Source organism: Pseudophryne corroboree, chromosome 2, assembly GCF_028390025.1.
Source record: "Pseudophryne corroboree isolate aPseCor3 chromosome 2, aPseCor3.hap2, whole genome shotgun sequence".
NCBI classification, from domain to species: Eukaryota; Metazoa; Chordata; class Amphibia; order Anura; family Myobatrachidae; genus Pseudophryne; species Pseudophryne corroboree.
In genome coordinates this window covers 50589213-50604162 of record NC_086445.1, presented here as the reverse complement: position 1 = coordinate 50604162, position 14950 = coordinate 50589213, and the positions used below count along the sequence as shown (strand labels likewise).

The window sequence follows — 14950 nt, the reverse complement described above, 5'->3', positions numbered from 1 at the left end:
TACCTCTGTGTCGGCACACGGCAGGCAGTCCGTCCGACCAGAATTGTATTATTTATTATTATATACCTACCACCTAACCGTGGTTTTTTTTTCATTCTTTATACCGTCATAGTGTCATCCTAATTGTTACGAGTATACTACTATCTCTTTATCAACCAGTGTACAGTGCGGTAGTTCACGGCTGTGGCTACCTCTGTGTCGGCACACGGCAGGCAGTCCGTCCGACCAGAATTGTATTATTTATTATTATATACCTACCACCTAACCGTGGTTTTTTTTTCATTCTTTATACCGTCATAGTGTCATCCTAATTGTTACGAGTATACTACTATCTCTTTATCAACCAGTGTACAGTGCGGTAGTTCACGGCTGTGGCTACCTCTGTGTCGGCACACGGCAGGCAGTCCGTCCGACCAGAATTGTATTATTTATTATTATATACCTACCACCTAACCGTGGTTTTTTTTTCATTCTTTATACCGTCATAGTGTCATCCTAATTGTTACGAGTATACTACTATCTCTTTATCAACCAGTGTACAGTGCGGTAGTTCACGGCTGTGGCTACCTCTGTGTCGGCACACGGCAGGCAGTCCGTCCGACCAGAATTGTATTATTTATTATTATATACCTACCACCTAACCGTGGTTTTTTTTTCATTCTTTATACCGTCATAGTGTCATCCTAATTGTTACGAGTATACTACTATCTCTTTATCAACCAGTGTACAGTGCGGTAGTTCACGGCTGTGGCTACCTCTGTGTCGGCACACGGCAGGCAGTCCGTCCGACCAGAATTGTATTATTTATTATTATATACCTACCACCTAACCGTGGTTTTTTTTTCATTCTTTATACCGTCATAGTGTCATCCTAATTGTTACGAGTATACTACTATCTCTTTATCAACCAGTGTACAGTGCGGTAGTTCACGGCTGTGGCTACCTCTGTGTCGGCACACGGCAGGCAGTCCGTCCGACCAGAATTGTATTATTTATTATTATATACCTACCACCTAACCGTGGTTTTTTTTTCATTCTTTATACCGTCATAGTGTCATCCTAATTGTTACGAGTATACTACTATCTCTTTATCAACCAGTGTACAGTGCGGTAGTTCACGGCTGTGGCTACCTCTGTGTCGGCACACGGCAGGCAGTCCGTCCGACCAGAATTGTATTATTTATTATTATATACCTACCACCTAACCGTGGTTTTTTTTTCATTCTTTATACCGTCATAGTGTCATCCTAATTGTTACGAGTATACTACTATCTCTTTATCAACCAGTGTACAGTGCGGTAGTTCACGGCTGTGGCTACCTCTGTGTCGGCACACGGCAGGCAGTCCGTCCGACCAGAATTGTATTATTTATTATTATATACCTACCACCTAACCGTGGTTTTTTTTTCATTCTTTATACCGTCATAGTGTCATCCTAATTGTTACGAGTATACTACTATCTCTTTATCAACCAGTGTACAGTGCGGTAGTTCACGGCTGTGGCTACCTCTGTGTCGGCACACGGCAGGCAGTCCGTCCGACCAGAATTGTATTATTTATTATTATATACCTACCACCTAACCGTGGTTTTTTTTTCATTCTTTATACCGTCATAGTGTCATCCTAATTGTTACGAGTATACTACTATCTCTTTATCAACCAGTGTACAGTGCGGTAGTTCACGGCTGTGGCTACCTCTGTGTCGGCACACGGCAGGCAGTCCGTCCGACCAGAATTGTATTATTTATTATTATATACCTACCACCTAACCGTGGTTTTTTTTTCATTCTTTATACCGTCATAGTGTCATCCTAATTGTTACGAGTATACTACTATCTCTTTATCAACCAGTGTACAGTGCGGTAGTTCACGGCTGTGGCTACCTCTGTGTCGGCACACGGCAGGCAGTCCGTCCGACCAGAATTGTATTATTTATTATCATATACCTACCACCTAACCGTGGTTTTTTTTTCATTCTTTATACCGTCATAGTGTCATCCTAATTGTTACGAGTATACTACTATCTCTTTATCAACCAGTGTACAGTGCGGTAGTTCACGGCTGTGGCTACCTCTGTGTCGGCAGTCGGCAGGCAGTCCGTCCATCCATAATTGTATTATTATTATAATATATACCACCTAACCGTGGTTTTTTTTTCATTCTTTATACCGTCGTCATAGTGTCATACTAGTTGTTACGAGTATACTACTATCTCTTTATCAACCAGTGTACAGTGCGGTAGTTCACGGCTGTGGCTACCTCTGTGTCGGCAGTCGGCAGGCAGTCCGTCCATCCATAATTGTATTATTATTATAATATATACCACCTAACCGTGGTTTTTTTATACCACCTAACCGTGGCAGTCCGTCCATAATTGTATACTAGTATCCAATCCATCCATCTCCATTGTTTACCTGAGGTGCCTTTTAGTTCTGCCTATAAAATATGGAGAACAAAAAAGTTGAGGTTCCAAAATTAGGGAAAGATCAAGATCCACTTCCACCTCGTGCTGAAGCTGCTGCCACTAGTCATGGCCGAGACGATGAAATGCCAGCAACGTCGTCTGCCAAGGCCGATGCCCAATGTCATAGTACAGAGCATGTCAAATCCAAAACACCAAATATCAGAAAAAAAAGGACTCCAAAACCTAAAATAAAATTGTCGGAGGAGAAGCGTAAACTTGCCAATATGCCATTTACCACACGGAGTGGCAAGGAACGGCTGAGGCCCTGGCCTATGTTCATGGCTAGTGGTTCAGCTTCACATGAGGATGGAAGCACTCAGCCTCTCGCTAGAAAACTGAAAAGACTCAAGCTGGCAAAAGCACCGCAAAGAACTGTGCGTTCTTTGAAATCCCAAATCCACAAGGAGAGTCCAATTGTGTCGTTTGCGATGCCTGACCTTCCCAACACTGGACGTGAAGAGCATGCGCCTTCCACTATTTGCATGCCCCCTGCAAGTGCTGGAAGGAGCACCCGCAGTCCAGTTCCTGATAGTCAGATTGAAGATGTCAGTGTTGAAGTACACCAGGATGAGGAGGATATGGGTGTTGCTGGCGCTGGGGAGGAAATTGACCAGGAGGATTCTGATGGTGAGGTGGTTTGTTTAAGTCAGGCACCCGGGGAGACACCTGTTGTCCGTGGGAGGAATATGGCCGTTGACATGCCAGGTGAAAATACCAAAAAAATCAGCTCTTCGGTGTGGAGGTATTTCACCAGAAATGCGGACAACAGGTGTCAAGCCGTGTGTTCCCTTTGTCAAGCTGTAATAAGTAGGGGTAAGGACGTTAACCACCTCGGAACATCCTCCCTTATACGTCACCTGCAGCGCATTCATAATAAGTCAGTGACAAGTTCAAAAACTTTGGGTGACAGCGGAAGCAGTCCACTGACCAGTAAATCCCTTCCTCTTGTAACCAAGCTCACGCAAACCACCCCACCAACTCCCTCAGTGTCAATTTCCTCCTTCCCCAGGAATGCCAATAGTCCTGCAGGCCATGTCACTGGCAAGTCTGACGAGTCCTTTCCTGCCTGGGATTCCTCCGATGCATCCTTGCGTGTAACGCCTACTGCTGCTGGCGCTGCTGTTGTTGCCGCTGGGAGTCGATGGTCATCCCAGAGGGGAAGTCGTAAGCCCACTTGTACTACTTCCAGTAAGCAATTGACTGTTCAACAGTCCTTTGCGAGGAAGATGAAATATCACAGCAGTCATCCTACTGCAAAGCGGATAACTGAGTCCTTGACAACTATGTTGGTGTTAGACGTGCGTCCGGTATCCGCCGTTAGTTCACAGGGAACTAGACAATTTATTGAGGCAGTGTGCCCCCGTTACCAAATACCATCTAGGTTCCACTTCTCTAGGCAGGCGATACCGAGAATGTACACGGACGTCAGAAAAAGACTCACCAGTGTCCTAAAAAATGCAGTTGTACCCAATGTCCACTTAACCACGGACATGTGGACAAGTGGAGCAGGGCAGGGTCAGGACTATATGACTGTGACAGCCCACTGGGTAGATGTATGGACTCCCGCCGCAAGAACAGCAGCGGCGGCACCAGTAGCAGCATCTCGCAAACGCCAACTCTTTCCTAGGCAGGCTACGCTTTGTATCACCGCTTTCCAGAATACGCACACAGCTGAAAACCTCTTACGGCAACTGAGGAAGATCATCGCGGAATGGCTTACCCCAATTGGACTCTCCTGTGGATTTGTGGCATCGGACAACGCCAGCAATATTGTGTGTGCATTAAATATGGGCAAATTCCAGCACGTCCCATGTTTTGCACATACCTTGAATTTGGTGGTGCAGAATTTTTTAAAAAACGACAGGGGCGTGCAAGAGATGCTGTCGGTGGCCAGAAAAATTGCGGGACACTTTCGGCGTACAGGCACCACGTACAGAAGACTGGAGCACCACCAAAAACTACTGAACCTGCCCTGCCATCATCTGAAGCAAGAAGTGGTAACGAGGTGGAATTCAACCCTCTATATGCTTCAGAGGTTGGAGGAGCAGCAAAAGGCCATTCAAGCCTATACAATTGAGCACGATATAGGAGATGGAATGCACCTGTCTCAAGTGCAGTGGAGAATGATTTCAACGTTGTGCAAGGTTCTGATGCCCTTTGAACTTGCCACACGTGAAGTCAGTTCAGACACTGCCAGCCTGAGTCAGGTCATTCCCCTCATCAGGCTTTTGCAGAAGAAGCTGGAGGCATTGAAGAAGGAGCTAACACGGAGCGATTCCGCTAGGCATGTGGGACTTGTGGATGCAGCCCTTAATTCGCTTAACAAGGATTCACGGGTGGTCAATCTGTTGAAATCAGAGCACTACATTTTGGCCACCGTGCTCGATCCTAGATTTAAAGCCTACCTTGGATCTCTCTTTCCGGCAGACACAGGTCTGCTGGGGTTGAAAGACCTGCTGGTGACAAAATTGTCAAGTCAAGCGGAACGCGACCTGTCAACATCTCCTCCTTCACATTCTCCCGCAACTGGGGGTGCGAGGAAAAGGCTCAGAATTCCGAGCCCACCCGCTGGCGGTGATGCAGGGCAGTCTGGAGCGACTGCTGATGCTGACATCTGGTCCGGACTGAAGGACCTGACAACGATTACGGACATGTCGTCTACTGTCACTGCATATGATTCTCTCAACATTGATAGAATGGTGGAGGATTATATGAGTGACCGCATCCAAGTAGGCACGTCACACAGTCCGTACTTATACTGGCAGGAAAAAGAGGCAATTTGGAGGCCCTTGCACAAACTGGCTTTATTCTACCTAAGTTGCCCTCCCACAAGTGTGTACTCCGAAAGAGTGTTTAGTGCCGCCGCTCACCTTGTCAGCAATCGGCGTACGAGGTTACATCCAGAAAATGTGGAGAAGATGATGTTCATTAAAATGAATTATAATCAATTCCTCCGCGGAGACATTGACCAGCAGCAATTGCCTCCACAAAGTACACAGGGAGCTGAGATGGTGGATTCCAGTGGGGACGAATTGATAATCTGTGAGGAGGGGGATGTACACGGTGATATATCGGAGGGTGAAGATGAGGTGGACATCTTGCCTCTGTAGAGCCAGTTTGTGCAAGGAGAGATTAATTGCTTCTTTTTTGGGGGGGGTCCAAACCAACCCGTCATATCAGTCACAGTCGTGTGGCAGACCCTGTCACTGAAATGATGGGTTGGTTAAAGTGTGCATGTCCTGTTTTGTTTATACAACATAAGGGTGGGTGGGAGGGCCCAAGGATAATTCCATCTTGCACCTCTTTTTTCTTTTCTTTTTCTTTGCATCATGTGCTGATTGGGGAGGGTTTTTTGGAAGGGACATCCTGCGTGACACTGCAGTGCCACTCCTAGATGGGCCCGGTGTTTGTGTCGGCCACTAGGGTCGCTAATCTTACTCACACAGTCAGCTACCTCATTGCGCCTCTTTTTTTCTTTGCGTCATGTGCTGTTTGGGGAGGGTTTTTTGGAAGGGACATCCTGCGTGACACTGCAGTGCCACTCCTAGATGTGCCCGGTGTTTGTGTCGGCCACTAGGGTCGCTAATCTTACTCACACAGTCAGCTACCTCATTGCGCCTCTTTTTTTCTTTGCGTCATGTGCTGTTTGGGGAGGGTTTTTTGGAAGGGCCATCCTGCGTGACACTGCAGTGCCACTCCTAGATGGGCCCGGTGTTTGTGTCGGCCACTAGGGTCGCTTATCTTACTCACACAGCGACCTCGGTGCAAATTTTAGGACTAAAAATAATATTGTGAGGTGTGATGTGTTCAGAATAGGCTGAAAATGAGTGTAAATTATGTTTTTTGAGGTTAATAATACTTTGGGATCAAAATTACCCCCAAATTCTATGATTTAAGCTGTTTTTTAGGGTTTTTTGAAAAAAACACCCGAATCCAAAACACACCCGAATCCGACAAAAAAAATTCGGTGAGGTTTTGCCAAAACGCGGTCGAACCCAAAACACGGCCGCGGAACCGAACCCAAAACCAAAACACAAAACCCGAAAAATTTCCGGCGCTCATCTCTACTAATTATGTGCCCCCCCTCTCTTTTTACCATCTTCTACCGTGTAACTGCAGGGGAGAGACTGGGGAGCTTCCTCTCAGCGGTGCTGTGGAGAAAAAACATGGCACTGGTGAGTGCTGAGGAAGAAGCCCCGCCCCCTCGACGGCGGGCTTCTGTCCCGCTTTCATGTACAATTTTGGCGGGGGCTCATACATATATACAGTGCCCAACTGTATATTATGCAAACTTTTGCCAAAGAGGTTTCTAATTGCTGCCCAGGGCGCCCCCCCCTGCGCCTTGCACCCTACAGTGACCGGAGTATGTGGGTTTAATGTGGGAGCAATGGCGCACAGCTGCAGTGCTGTGCGCTACCTCAGTGAAGACTGGAGTCTTCTGCCGTCGATTTCGAAGTCTTCTTGCTTCTTTCACCGGCTTCTGTCTTCCGGCTCTGCGAGGGGGACGGCGGCGCGGCTCCGGGATCGGACGACAAAGGGTGAGATCCTGTGTACGATCCCTCTGGAGCTAATGGTGTCCAGTAGCCTAAGAAGCAGGACCTATCTTCAGTGAGTAGGGCTGCTTCTCTCCCCTCAGTCCCACGCTGCAGAGAGTCTGTTGCCAGCAGATCTCTCTGAAAATAAAAAAACCTAACAAAATACTTTCTTATAGCAAGCTCAGGAGAGCTCACTAAGTAGCACCCAGCTCGTCCGGGCACAGATTCAAACTGAGGTCTGGAGGAGGGACATAGAGGGAGGAGCCAGAGCACACCAGTCTCCAAATTCTTTCTTAAAGTGCCCTGTCTCCTGCGGAGCCCGTCTATTCCCCATGGTCCTTACGGAGTCCCCAGCATCCACTAGGACGTTAGAGAAAAATACTTGCTGTTCCTTTCGGCCTAGGTGGATGCGGCCTATTCACAAACCCACCTCTCTGCCAGAACCACTTAATGCCCACTTTCCTAAGAGCTTCTGTCTGGCTAGGGCAGTGAGAGACTACCTACCTAGAGCCTACCTAGGTCTACATAGGTGACCTCCAACCTTCAAAACATGTGCACACCACCTTTGCCCTCAGTGATAAGTTAAAGCAATACATTTATTATTTGATACCAATGTTTATCTGCAATTACTAAAATGAGTATGTTCTAAAGTGGTAATCCCAAAGAAGAGTAACTGACGCGTTTCATTGTGAAATAACCCACTACTTCATCAGATGTTAATTCACAATGAAACGCGTCAGTGTGTTACTATGGGGCTACCACTGCCCTTTACAACAACCCCAGTTTTATAATAACAGAACAGCAGGTATTTTAAGTGCTACACAGTAAAAGAGACAAAACGGACAATAAAGCAATAAAGCAGTGCGGAGTGGGGCCTTCACATTTGGGCCTAAGGCCATCAGCCACAGATTATTACCTTCATAGCGGAGGTTGCCCATGTGCAATATGGCAGCCAGTAGCCGGGAGATCTCCCAGTTCTCGGTTTCAGTAAACATCAATACTTTCATGGCAGATCGAATGTTGGCATATTCCTTACTGTCATCTCTGCCGTCACAGGTGGTGCAGTTCCCCTGGAAGAGACATCAGCCCGGACCTTAGAGAGTCACTTAGGAAAGACTTGTATATAATAATACTGGGGAGGGGACTGTGAGAGTGAGGTCAGATAGTCTGGCAGCGTACTGGAGGATTCAGATGCCTCTAATTTGCTGCTATTTGTAGGCATATTATGGGAGTGTCCTAAACAGTGACTGGGAGGTGGCTAGTAGTGCATGCATAAATCAGTCGTTCAGTGGGCGTGTTATGGGAGTGTCCTGGGTGGTGACTGGGAGGTGGCTAGTAGTGCATGCATAAATCAGCAGTTCAGTGGGCGTGTTATGGGAGTGTCTTGGGCAGTGACTGGGATGTGGCTAGTAGTGCATGTATAAATCAGCAGTTCAGTGGGCGTGTTATCGGAGTGTCTTGGGCAGTGACTAGGAGGTGATTAGTACTGCACGCATAAATCAGCTATTCAGTGGTCGTGTTATGGGAGTGTCCTGGGCAGTGACTGGGAGGTGGCTAGTAGTGTATGCATAAATCAGCTGTTCAGTGGGCGTGTTATGGGAGTGTCCTGGGCAGTGACTGGGAGGTGGCTAATAGTGCATGCATAAATCAGCTATTCAGTGGGCGTGTTATGGGAGTGTCCTGGGCAGTGACTGGGAGGTGGCTAGTAGTTTAGGCATAAATCAGCCATTCAGTGGGCGTGTTATGGGAGTGTCCTTGGCAGTGACTGGGAGGTGGCTAGTAGTGTAGGCATAAATCAGCTGTTCAGTGGGCGTGTTATGGGAGCAGGGGCGTATCTAGCCATTGGCCAGGATGGCACTCGCCAGGGGCGCCAGCTGAGGAGGGGCGCCGCCTGGTTGTGCCACCCGTGGCAAAGCGGCAGATTCACTATGCCCCTGTGTCCCCCACCTGCAGGGATGCCCGGCAAAGACCACAGAAGGCAGCAGCGGCAGACACTGTTCTTCTCGCCAGGGTACGGCACCGCTCCGCAGTCTGCACTACAATCAAGTAACTCTTTAAAACTACAGCTCCCAGCAGCCATTGCTGCTGTGAGCTCCCGGCAGCAATGGCTGCTGGGAGCTGTAGTTTTGCAGAGTTACTTGATTGTAGCATGGACTGCAGAGCGGTGCCGGACTCTGGCGAGAAGAACAGTGTCTGCCGCCGCTGCCTTCTGTGATTTTTGTCGGGCATCGGACGACGACAACACAGGTCAGCAGCGGCGGATTGGGATGCCCCCCTCCCCTCCCGTTGACTTCAGTGGCCGTGATCCGCCCCACTTTGGCTGATTCCTTTATCCGCGGCTGCGGCGATATGAGCTTCTGCGCATGCGCAGAACAGAAGCTCATTCAAACTGGAGCCACGGCACTGAAGCTAGTGTGTGCTGTGAGGCAAGTGACCAGGGACAGCGAGCGCACAGAGGGGCCAGGCGTCCAGGGCCAGGCAAACAGTGTAATAGCAGAAGGTGCCCTGGAGCCATACAACCCTTGGTCCCTAGGACCCAGCAGCCTGCAGCAACTGGAATCGAGACCTTGTCCTCAGACGGAAGCATGTGCAGGTTAGTGATGCCCCCCCAACTCCCACCTGGCGGCTGTGGCTTGTGCTGTATCCTCCCCCTTCCCCCCTCCCACTTGGCAGCTGCATGCGGGGAGGCAAGGGACACACATCATGGGATGGTGAAATAGCTTGTGTGTCAGCATCTGTTTGTGTGTCAGCGTCTGTCAGTGTCAGTTTCTGTATGTCAGTAAGTCAGGGTCTGTGTTAACATCTGTCAGTGTGTCAGCATCTATCAGTGTATCAGCATCTGTCTGTGTCAGCATCAGTGTGTCAGCATGTTTCTGTGTGTCAGTGTCAGCATCTGTCTGTGTGTCAGTGTCTGTCTGTGTGTCTGTGTCAGCATAAGTGTGCCAGCATCTCTGTGTGTCAGTGTGTCATTGTCTGTTTGCATGTCAGGGTCTGTGTGTCAACATCTGTGTCAGTGTGTAAGCCTCAGCGTGTCAGCATCTTTCTGTGTGTCTCTGTCAGCATCAGTGTGTCAGCATCTGTCTGTGTCTCAGTGTGTCAGCTGTGTGCGTCAGCCCCCTAGACAGAGTACCCCCCCCAAATGCAAGAACATACACAGTCCACCCCATTTTTTATTTATTTTTGTAGGCCAATGTGTATTAATATTTTAAATGTGGGAGCCAATTTTTTTTTTTTTTTCTGTGGGGGATAATTTATTTTCTTTTTCCTGTTTGGGGTCATTGTGTTTTTTTCCTGTGGGGGCCAATGTGTTTGATTGTTTAATGTAGAGGCCAATGTGTGTGTTTGTTTTCTGTGGGTGCCAATATATGGTTTTTTTTAATGTGGGGGCCAATGTGTTTATTTTTTCTGTGGATGCCAATATGTTTTTTTTATGTTGGGGCCAATGTGTTTTTTTTTTATTTCCTACGGGGGTCAGTATGTTCATTTTTTTTCATGTCGGTGGTCAATTTGTTTGTTTTCTTGTGAAAGCCAGTGTGTTTTTATTTTATTTTTTCTGTGTTGTTTAATATGTTTTCTTTTCTGTAGAGCCAATGGTGTGTGTGTGTTTTTTTTTCTGTGGGGGTCAAATATTTTTTTTCTTTGGAGGCATAGCATAATGTGAATAACGGACATTATTGTGCGTTGTAATGTGAGTAAGGGACACTACTGTGTGGTGTAATATGAAATAAGGGTACAATTGTGTGGCCATGCCCCTTTTTTAACACACGCGACTTCCATATTTTAACTATGAGGGAGGGGGGGGGGGCGCCATTCCCTTACTTTGCCAGGGGTGCTCGGACCCCTAGATACACCCCTGTATGGGAGTGTCCTGGGCAGTGACTGGGAGGTGGCTAATAGTGCATGCAATAATCAGGCATTCCGTGGGCGTGTTATGGGAATGTTGGGGGTGTGCCAATGCAAGCAGTAGCTTTTCCAGTCGCACACTCTAACTTGAACCCTAGAAGGCTATGGTCAGATGAAGACACTGCATCTGCCATAGGTCTGGTGCAAGTTTTGATGGTGCGACCGGTGTTTGTGTATAAACGCAACAGTCGCTATTACAGAGTGCACGGGCGGTAAAAGTGGGTGTCTCAGACAGTCCTTGCACATTTGGCCGCACAGATGTACACAAGGGGAGGAGCTTAAGCAGCATTTGCATGAACTCGTAGAAGGCCGACTGCCAATAGACGCTGCTGACTGTGTTTTTGCGTGAGTGATAAAGAGAGATAAAGTACCAACCAACCAGCTCCTAGCTGTCATTTTTCAAACATATCCTGTAACATGGCAGAAAGGAGCTGATTGGCTAGTAATTTATCATTCTTTTTATACTTTTTAAGACTTAATACATTTTGGCCTCAGTCGCATAAGTGAGGTGAACATGACACATATTTTGTGGAAAAAATCTGAGCTATTCACATGGAGCAGCAAAGTCGCAAAGTACATGACACGCCAAATGGGGCTGACTGCCATGATGTGAGGATAGGTGGGCAGTACGGATGGTGTAATGGTTAGCATTACCGCCCCACAGCACTGAAGTCATGGGTTCAATTCCCACCATGGCTCCAACTGTGTGGAGTTTTCTCCCCGTGCTTGCGTGGTTTCCTCCCACAAAACAAAAATATACTGGTAGGTTAACTGGATCCCCCCCACCACCTAAATAAAAATAATAATAATAATAAATACCTAACCCTAGTGCAGAGGTTTAAAGGCACCCTTCCGGTCCAGGTTTTAAGGATAACCAAGCTTGGGCACAGGTCACTTAATTAGCACCTCAATCAAGTTGATTTAACCATCTGTGCTCAACCATGGATATCCTTAAAACCTGCACTGTTGTTGCTTTTAGGACCACGGCCCTCATTCCGAGTCGTTCGCTCGGTAATTTTCTTCGCATCGCAGCGTTTTTCTGCTTAGTACGCATGCGCAATGTTCGCACTGCAACTGCGCCAAGTAATTTTGCTATGAAGATAGTTTTTTTACTCACGGCTTTTTCTTCGCTCCGGCGATCGTAGTGTGATTGACAGGAAATGGGTGTTACTGGGCGGAAACACGGCGTTTTATGGGCGTGTGGATAAAAACGCTACCGTTTCCGGAAAAAACGCGGGAGTGGCTGGAGAAACGGAGGAGTGTCTGGGCGAACGCTGGGTGTGTTTGTGACGTCAAACCAGGAACGACAAGCAGTGAACTGATCGCAGATGCCGAGTAAGTCTGAAGCTACTCTGAAACTGCTAAGTAGTTTGTAATCGCAATATTGCGAATACATCGTTCGCAATTTTAAGAAGCTAAGATTCACTCCCAGTAGGCGGAGGCTTAGCGTGTGTAACTCTGCTAAAATCGCCTTGCGAGCGATCAACTCGGAATGACCCCCTACATTTGGGAACCTCTGCCCTAGTGTGTAATACCCCTTTTCCACTAGAGTAGCACGGGTCGCAGCCGTGTCGCCTGACACGGCTGCGACCCGTGCTTCAGCCCCCGGCAGACAGCGCTCACCAACCCGGCAATTGCCGGGTTGGTGACGCGCTAGTGACGCGGCAGGGGCGGCGCTGGGAGATCACATGATCTCCCAGCGCCGCCCTCCCTATGCACTGTGAATGGGAGCCGTGTCGCCTCGACGCGGCTCCCGTTCACACTAGACAGCTAGCTGGGTTGAACACCCCCGCGCATTTACCCGTGTTTTAAGGAGCTAGTGGAAAAGGGGTATTAGTGTGTGCCTGTACCTAGGCAGACTAGATGGGCCAAGTGATCTATGAACATAGATCTCAGAGTTATCTCTTTATTTCTATCTGAAAGCAACACAACTTTTGTATTAAATCTAAAATGCAATAAGTTCTTGTTACTATAACCAATCTATAAGACCTTATAATAAGAATTTACTTACCGATAATTCTATTTCTCATAGTCCGTAGTGGATGCTGGGGACTCCGTCAGGACCATGGGGAATAGCGGGCTCCGCAGGAGACAGGGCACATCTAAAAAAGCTTTTAGGTCACATGGTGCGTACTGGCTCCTCCCCCTATGACCCTCCTCCAAGCCTCAGTTAGGTACTGTGCCCGGACGAGCGTACACAATAAGGAAGGATCTTGAATCCCGGGTAAGACTCATACCAGCCACACCAATCACACCGTACAACTTGTGATCTGAACCCAGTTAACAGTATGATAACAAAACGAAGTAGCCTCTGAAAAGATGGCTCACAACAACAGTAATAACCCGATTTTGTAACAATAACTATGTACAAGCATTGCAGACAATCCGCACTTGGGATGGGCGCCCAGCATCCACTACGGACTATGAGAAATAGAATTATCGGTAAGTAAATTCTTATTTTCTCTAACGTCCTAGTGGATGCTGGGGACTCCGTCAGGACCATGGGGATTATACCAAAGCTCCCAAACGGGCGGGAGAGTGCGGATGACTCTGCAGCACCGAATGAGAAAACTCCAGGTCCTCTTTAGCCAGAGTATCAAATTTGTAAAATTTTACAAACGTGTTCTCCCCTGACCACGTAGCTGCTCGGCAAAGTTGTAATGCCGAGACCCCTCGGGCAGCCGCCCAAGATGAGCCCACCTTCCTTGTGGAGTGGGCCTTTACAGATTTAGGCTGTGGCACGCCTGCCACAGAATGTGCAAGTTGGATTGTGCTACAGATCCAACGTGCAATCGTCTGTTTAGACGCAGGAGCACCCATCTTGTTGGGTGCATACAATGTAAACAACGAGTCAGATTTTCTGACTCCAGCTGTCCTTGAAATATATATTTTTAATGCTCTGACAACGTCCAGTAACTTGGAGTCCTCCAAGTCGCTAGTAGCCGCAGGCACCACAATAGGCTGGTTCAAGTGAAATGCCGAAACCACCTTAGGGAGAAATTGAGGACGTGTCCTCAATTCTGCCCTGTCCGAATGGAATATCAGATATGGGCTCTTGTATGACAAAGCTGCCAACTCTGAAACTCTCCTGGCTGAAGCCAGGGCCAACAGCATGGTTACCTTCCATGTAAGGTATTTTAATTCTACCGATTTTAAAGGCTCAAACCAATGAGATTTGAGAAAATTTAGAACCACGTTCAAATCCCACGGTGCCACTGGAGGCACTATTGGGGGTTGTATATGTAGTACACCTTTGACAAAAGTTTGTACTTCAGGCACTGACGCCAATTCCTTCTGGAAGAAAATTGATAAGGCCGAAATTTGAACTTTAATGGACCCCAATTTGAGGCCCATAGACAATCCTGCTTGCAGGAAATGTAAGAATCGACCCAATTGAAATTCTTCCGTTGGAGCCTTCTTGGCCTCACACCACGCAACATATTTCCGCCAAATGCGGTGATAATGTTGTACAGTCACTTCCTTTCTAGCCTTAATCAAGGTAGGAATAACTTCCTCTGGAATGCCCTTTTCTTTTAGAATCCGGCGTTCAACCGCCATGCCGTCAAACGCAGACGCGGTAAGTCTTGGAACATACAAGGTCCCTGCTGAAGCAGATCCCTTCTTAGAGGTAGAGGCCACGGATCCTCCGTGAGCATCTCTTGAAGTTCCGGATACCAAGTTCTTCTTGGCCAGTCCGGAGCCACCAGTATTGTTCTTACTCCTCTTTTCCGTATAATTCTCAGTACCTTTGGTATGAGAGGCAGAGGAGGGAACACATACACTGACTGGTACACCCACGGTGTTACCAGAGCGTCCACAGCTATTGCCTGAGGGTCTCTTGACCTGGCGCAATACCTGTCCAATTTTTTGTTGAGGCGAGACGCCATCATGTCCACCTTTGGTTTTTCCCAACGGTTCACAATCATGTGGAAAACTTCTGGATGAAGTCCCCACTCTCCCGGGTGAAGGTCGTGTCTGCTGAGGAAATCTGCTTCCCAGTTGTCCACTCCCGGGATGAACACTGCTGACAGTGCTATGACATGATTCT

General features: G+C 47.8%; 1 protein-coding gene across 6 annotated transcripts in view; it reads right to left on the bottom strand.

Moving 5' to 3' along the window:
* The window catches only part of MYO7A (myosin VIIA), a 310031-nt gene that overhangs the window by 141256 nt on the left and 153825 nt on the right, over window positions 1-14950 (bottom strand). For 5 of the 6 annotated variants that reach the window (XM_063951274.1, XM_063951272.1, XM_063951275.1 and 2 more), the window contains one exon: window positions 7916-8069. The exons of the other annotated variant lie outside the window; for it this stretch is intronic. In XM_063951274.1, coding sequence (XP_063807344.1) covers window positions 7916-8069 — 154 coding nt within the window. The remainder of the gene's footprint in view (window positions 1-7915; window positions 8070-14950) is intronic. 6 annotated transcript variants of the gene reach the window in all.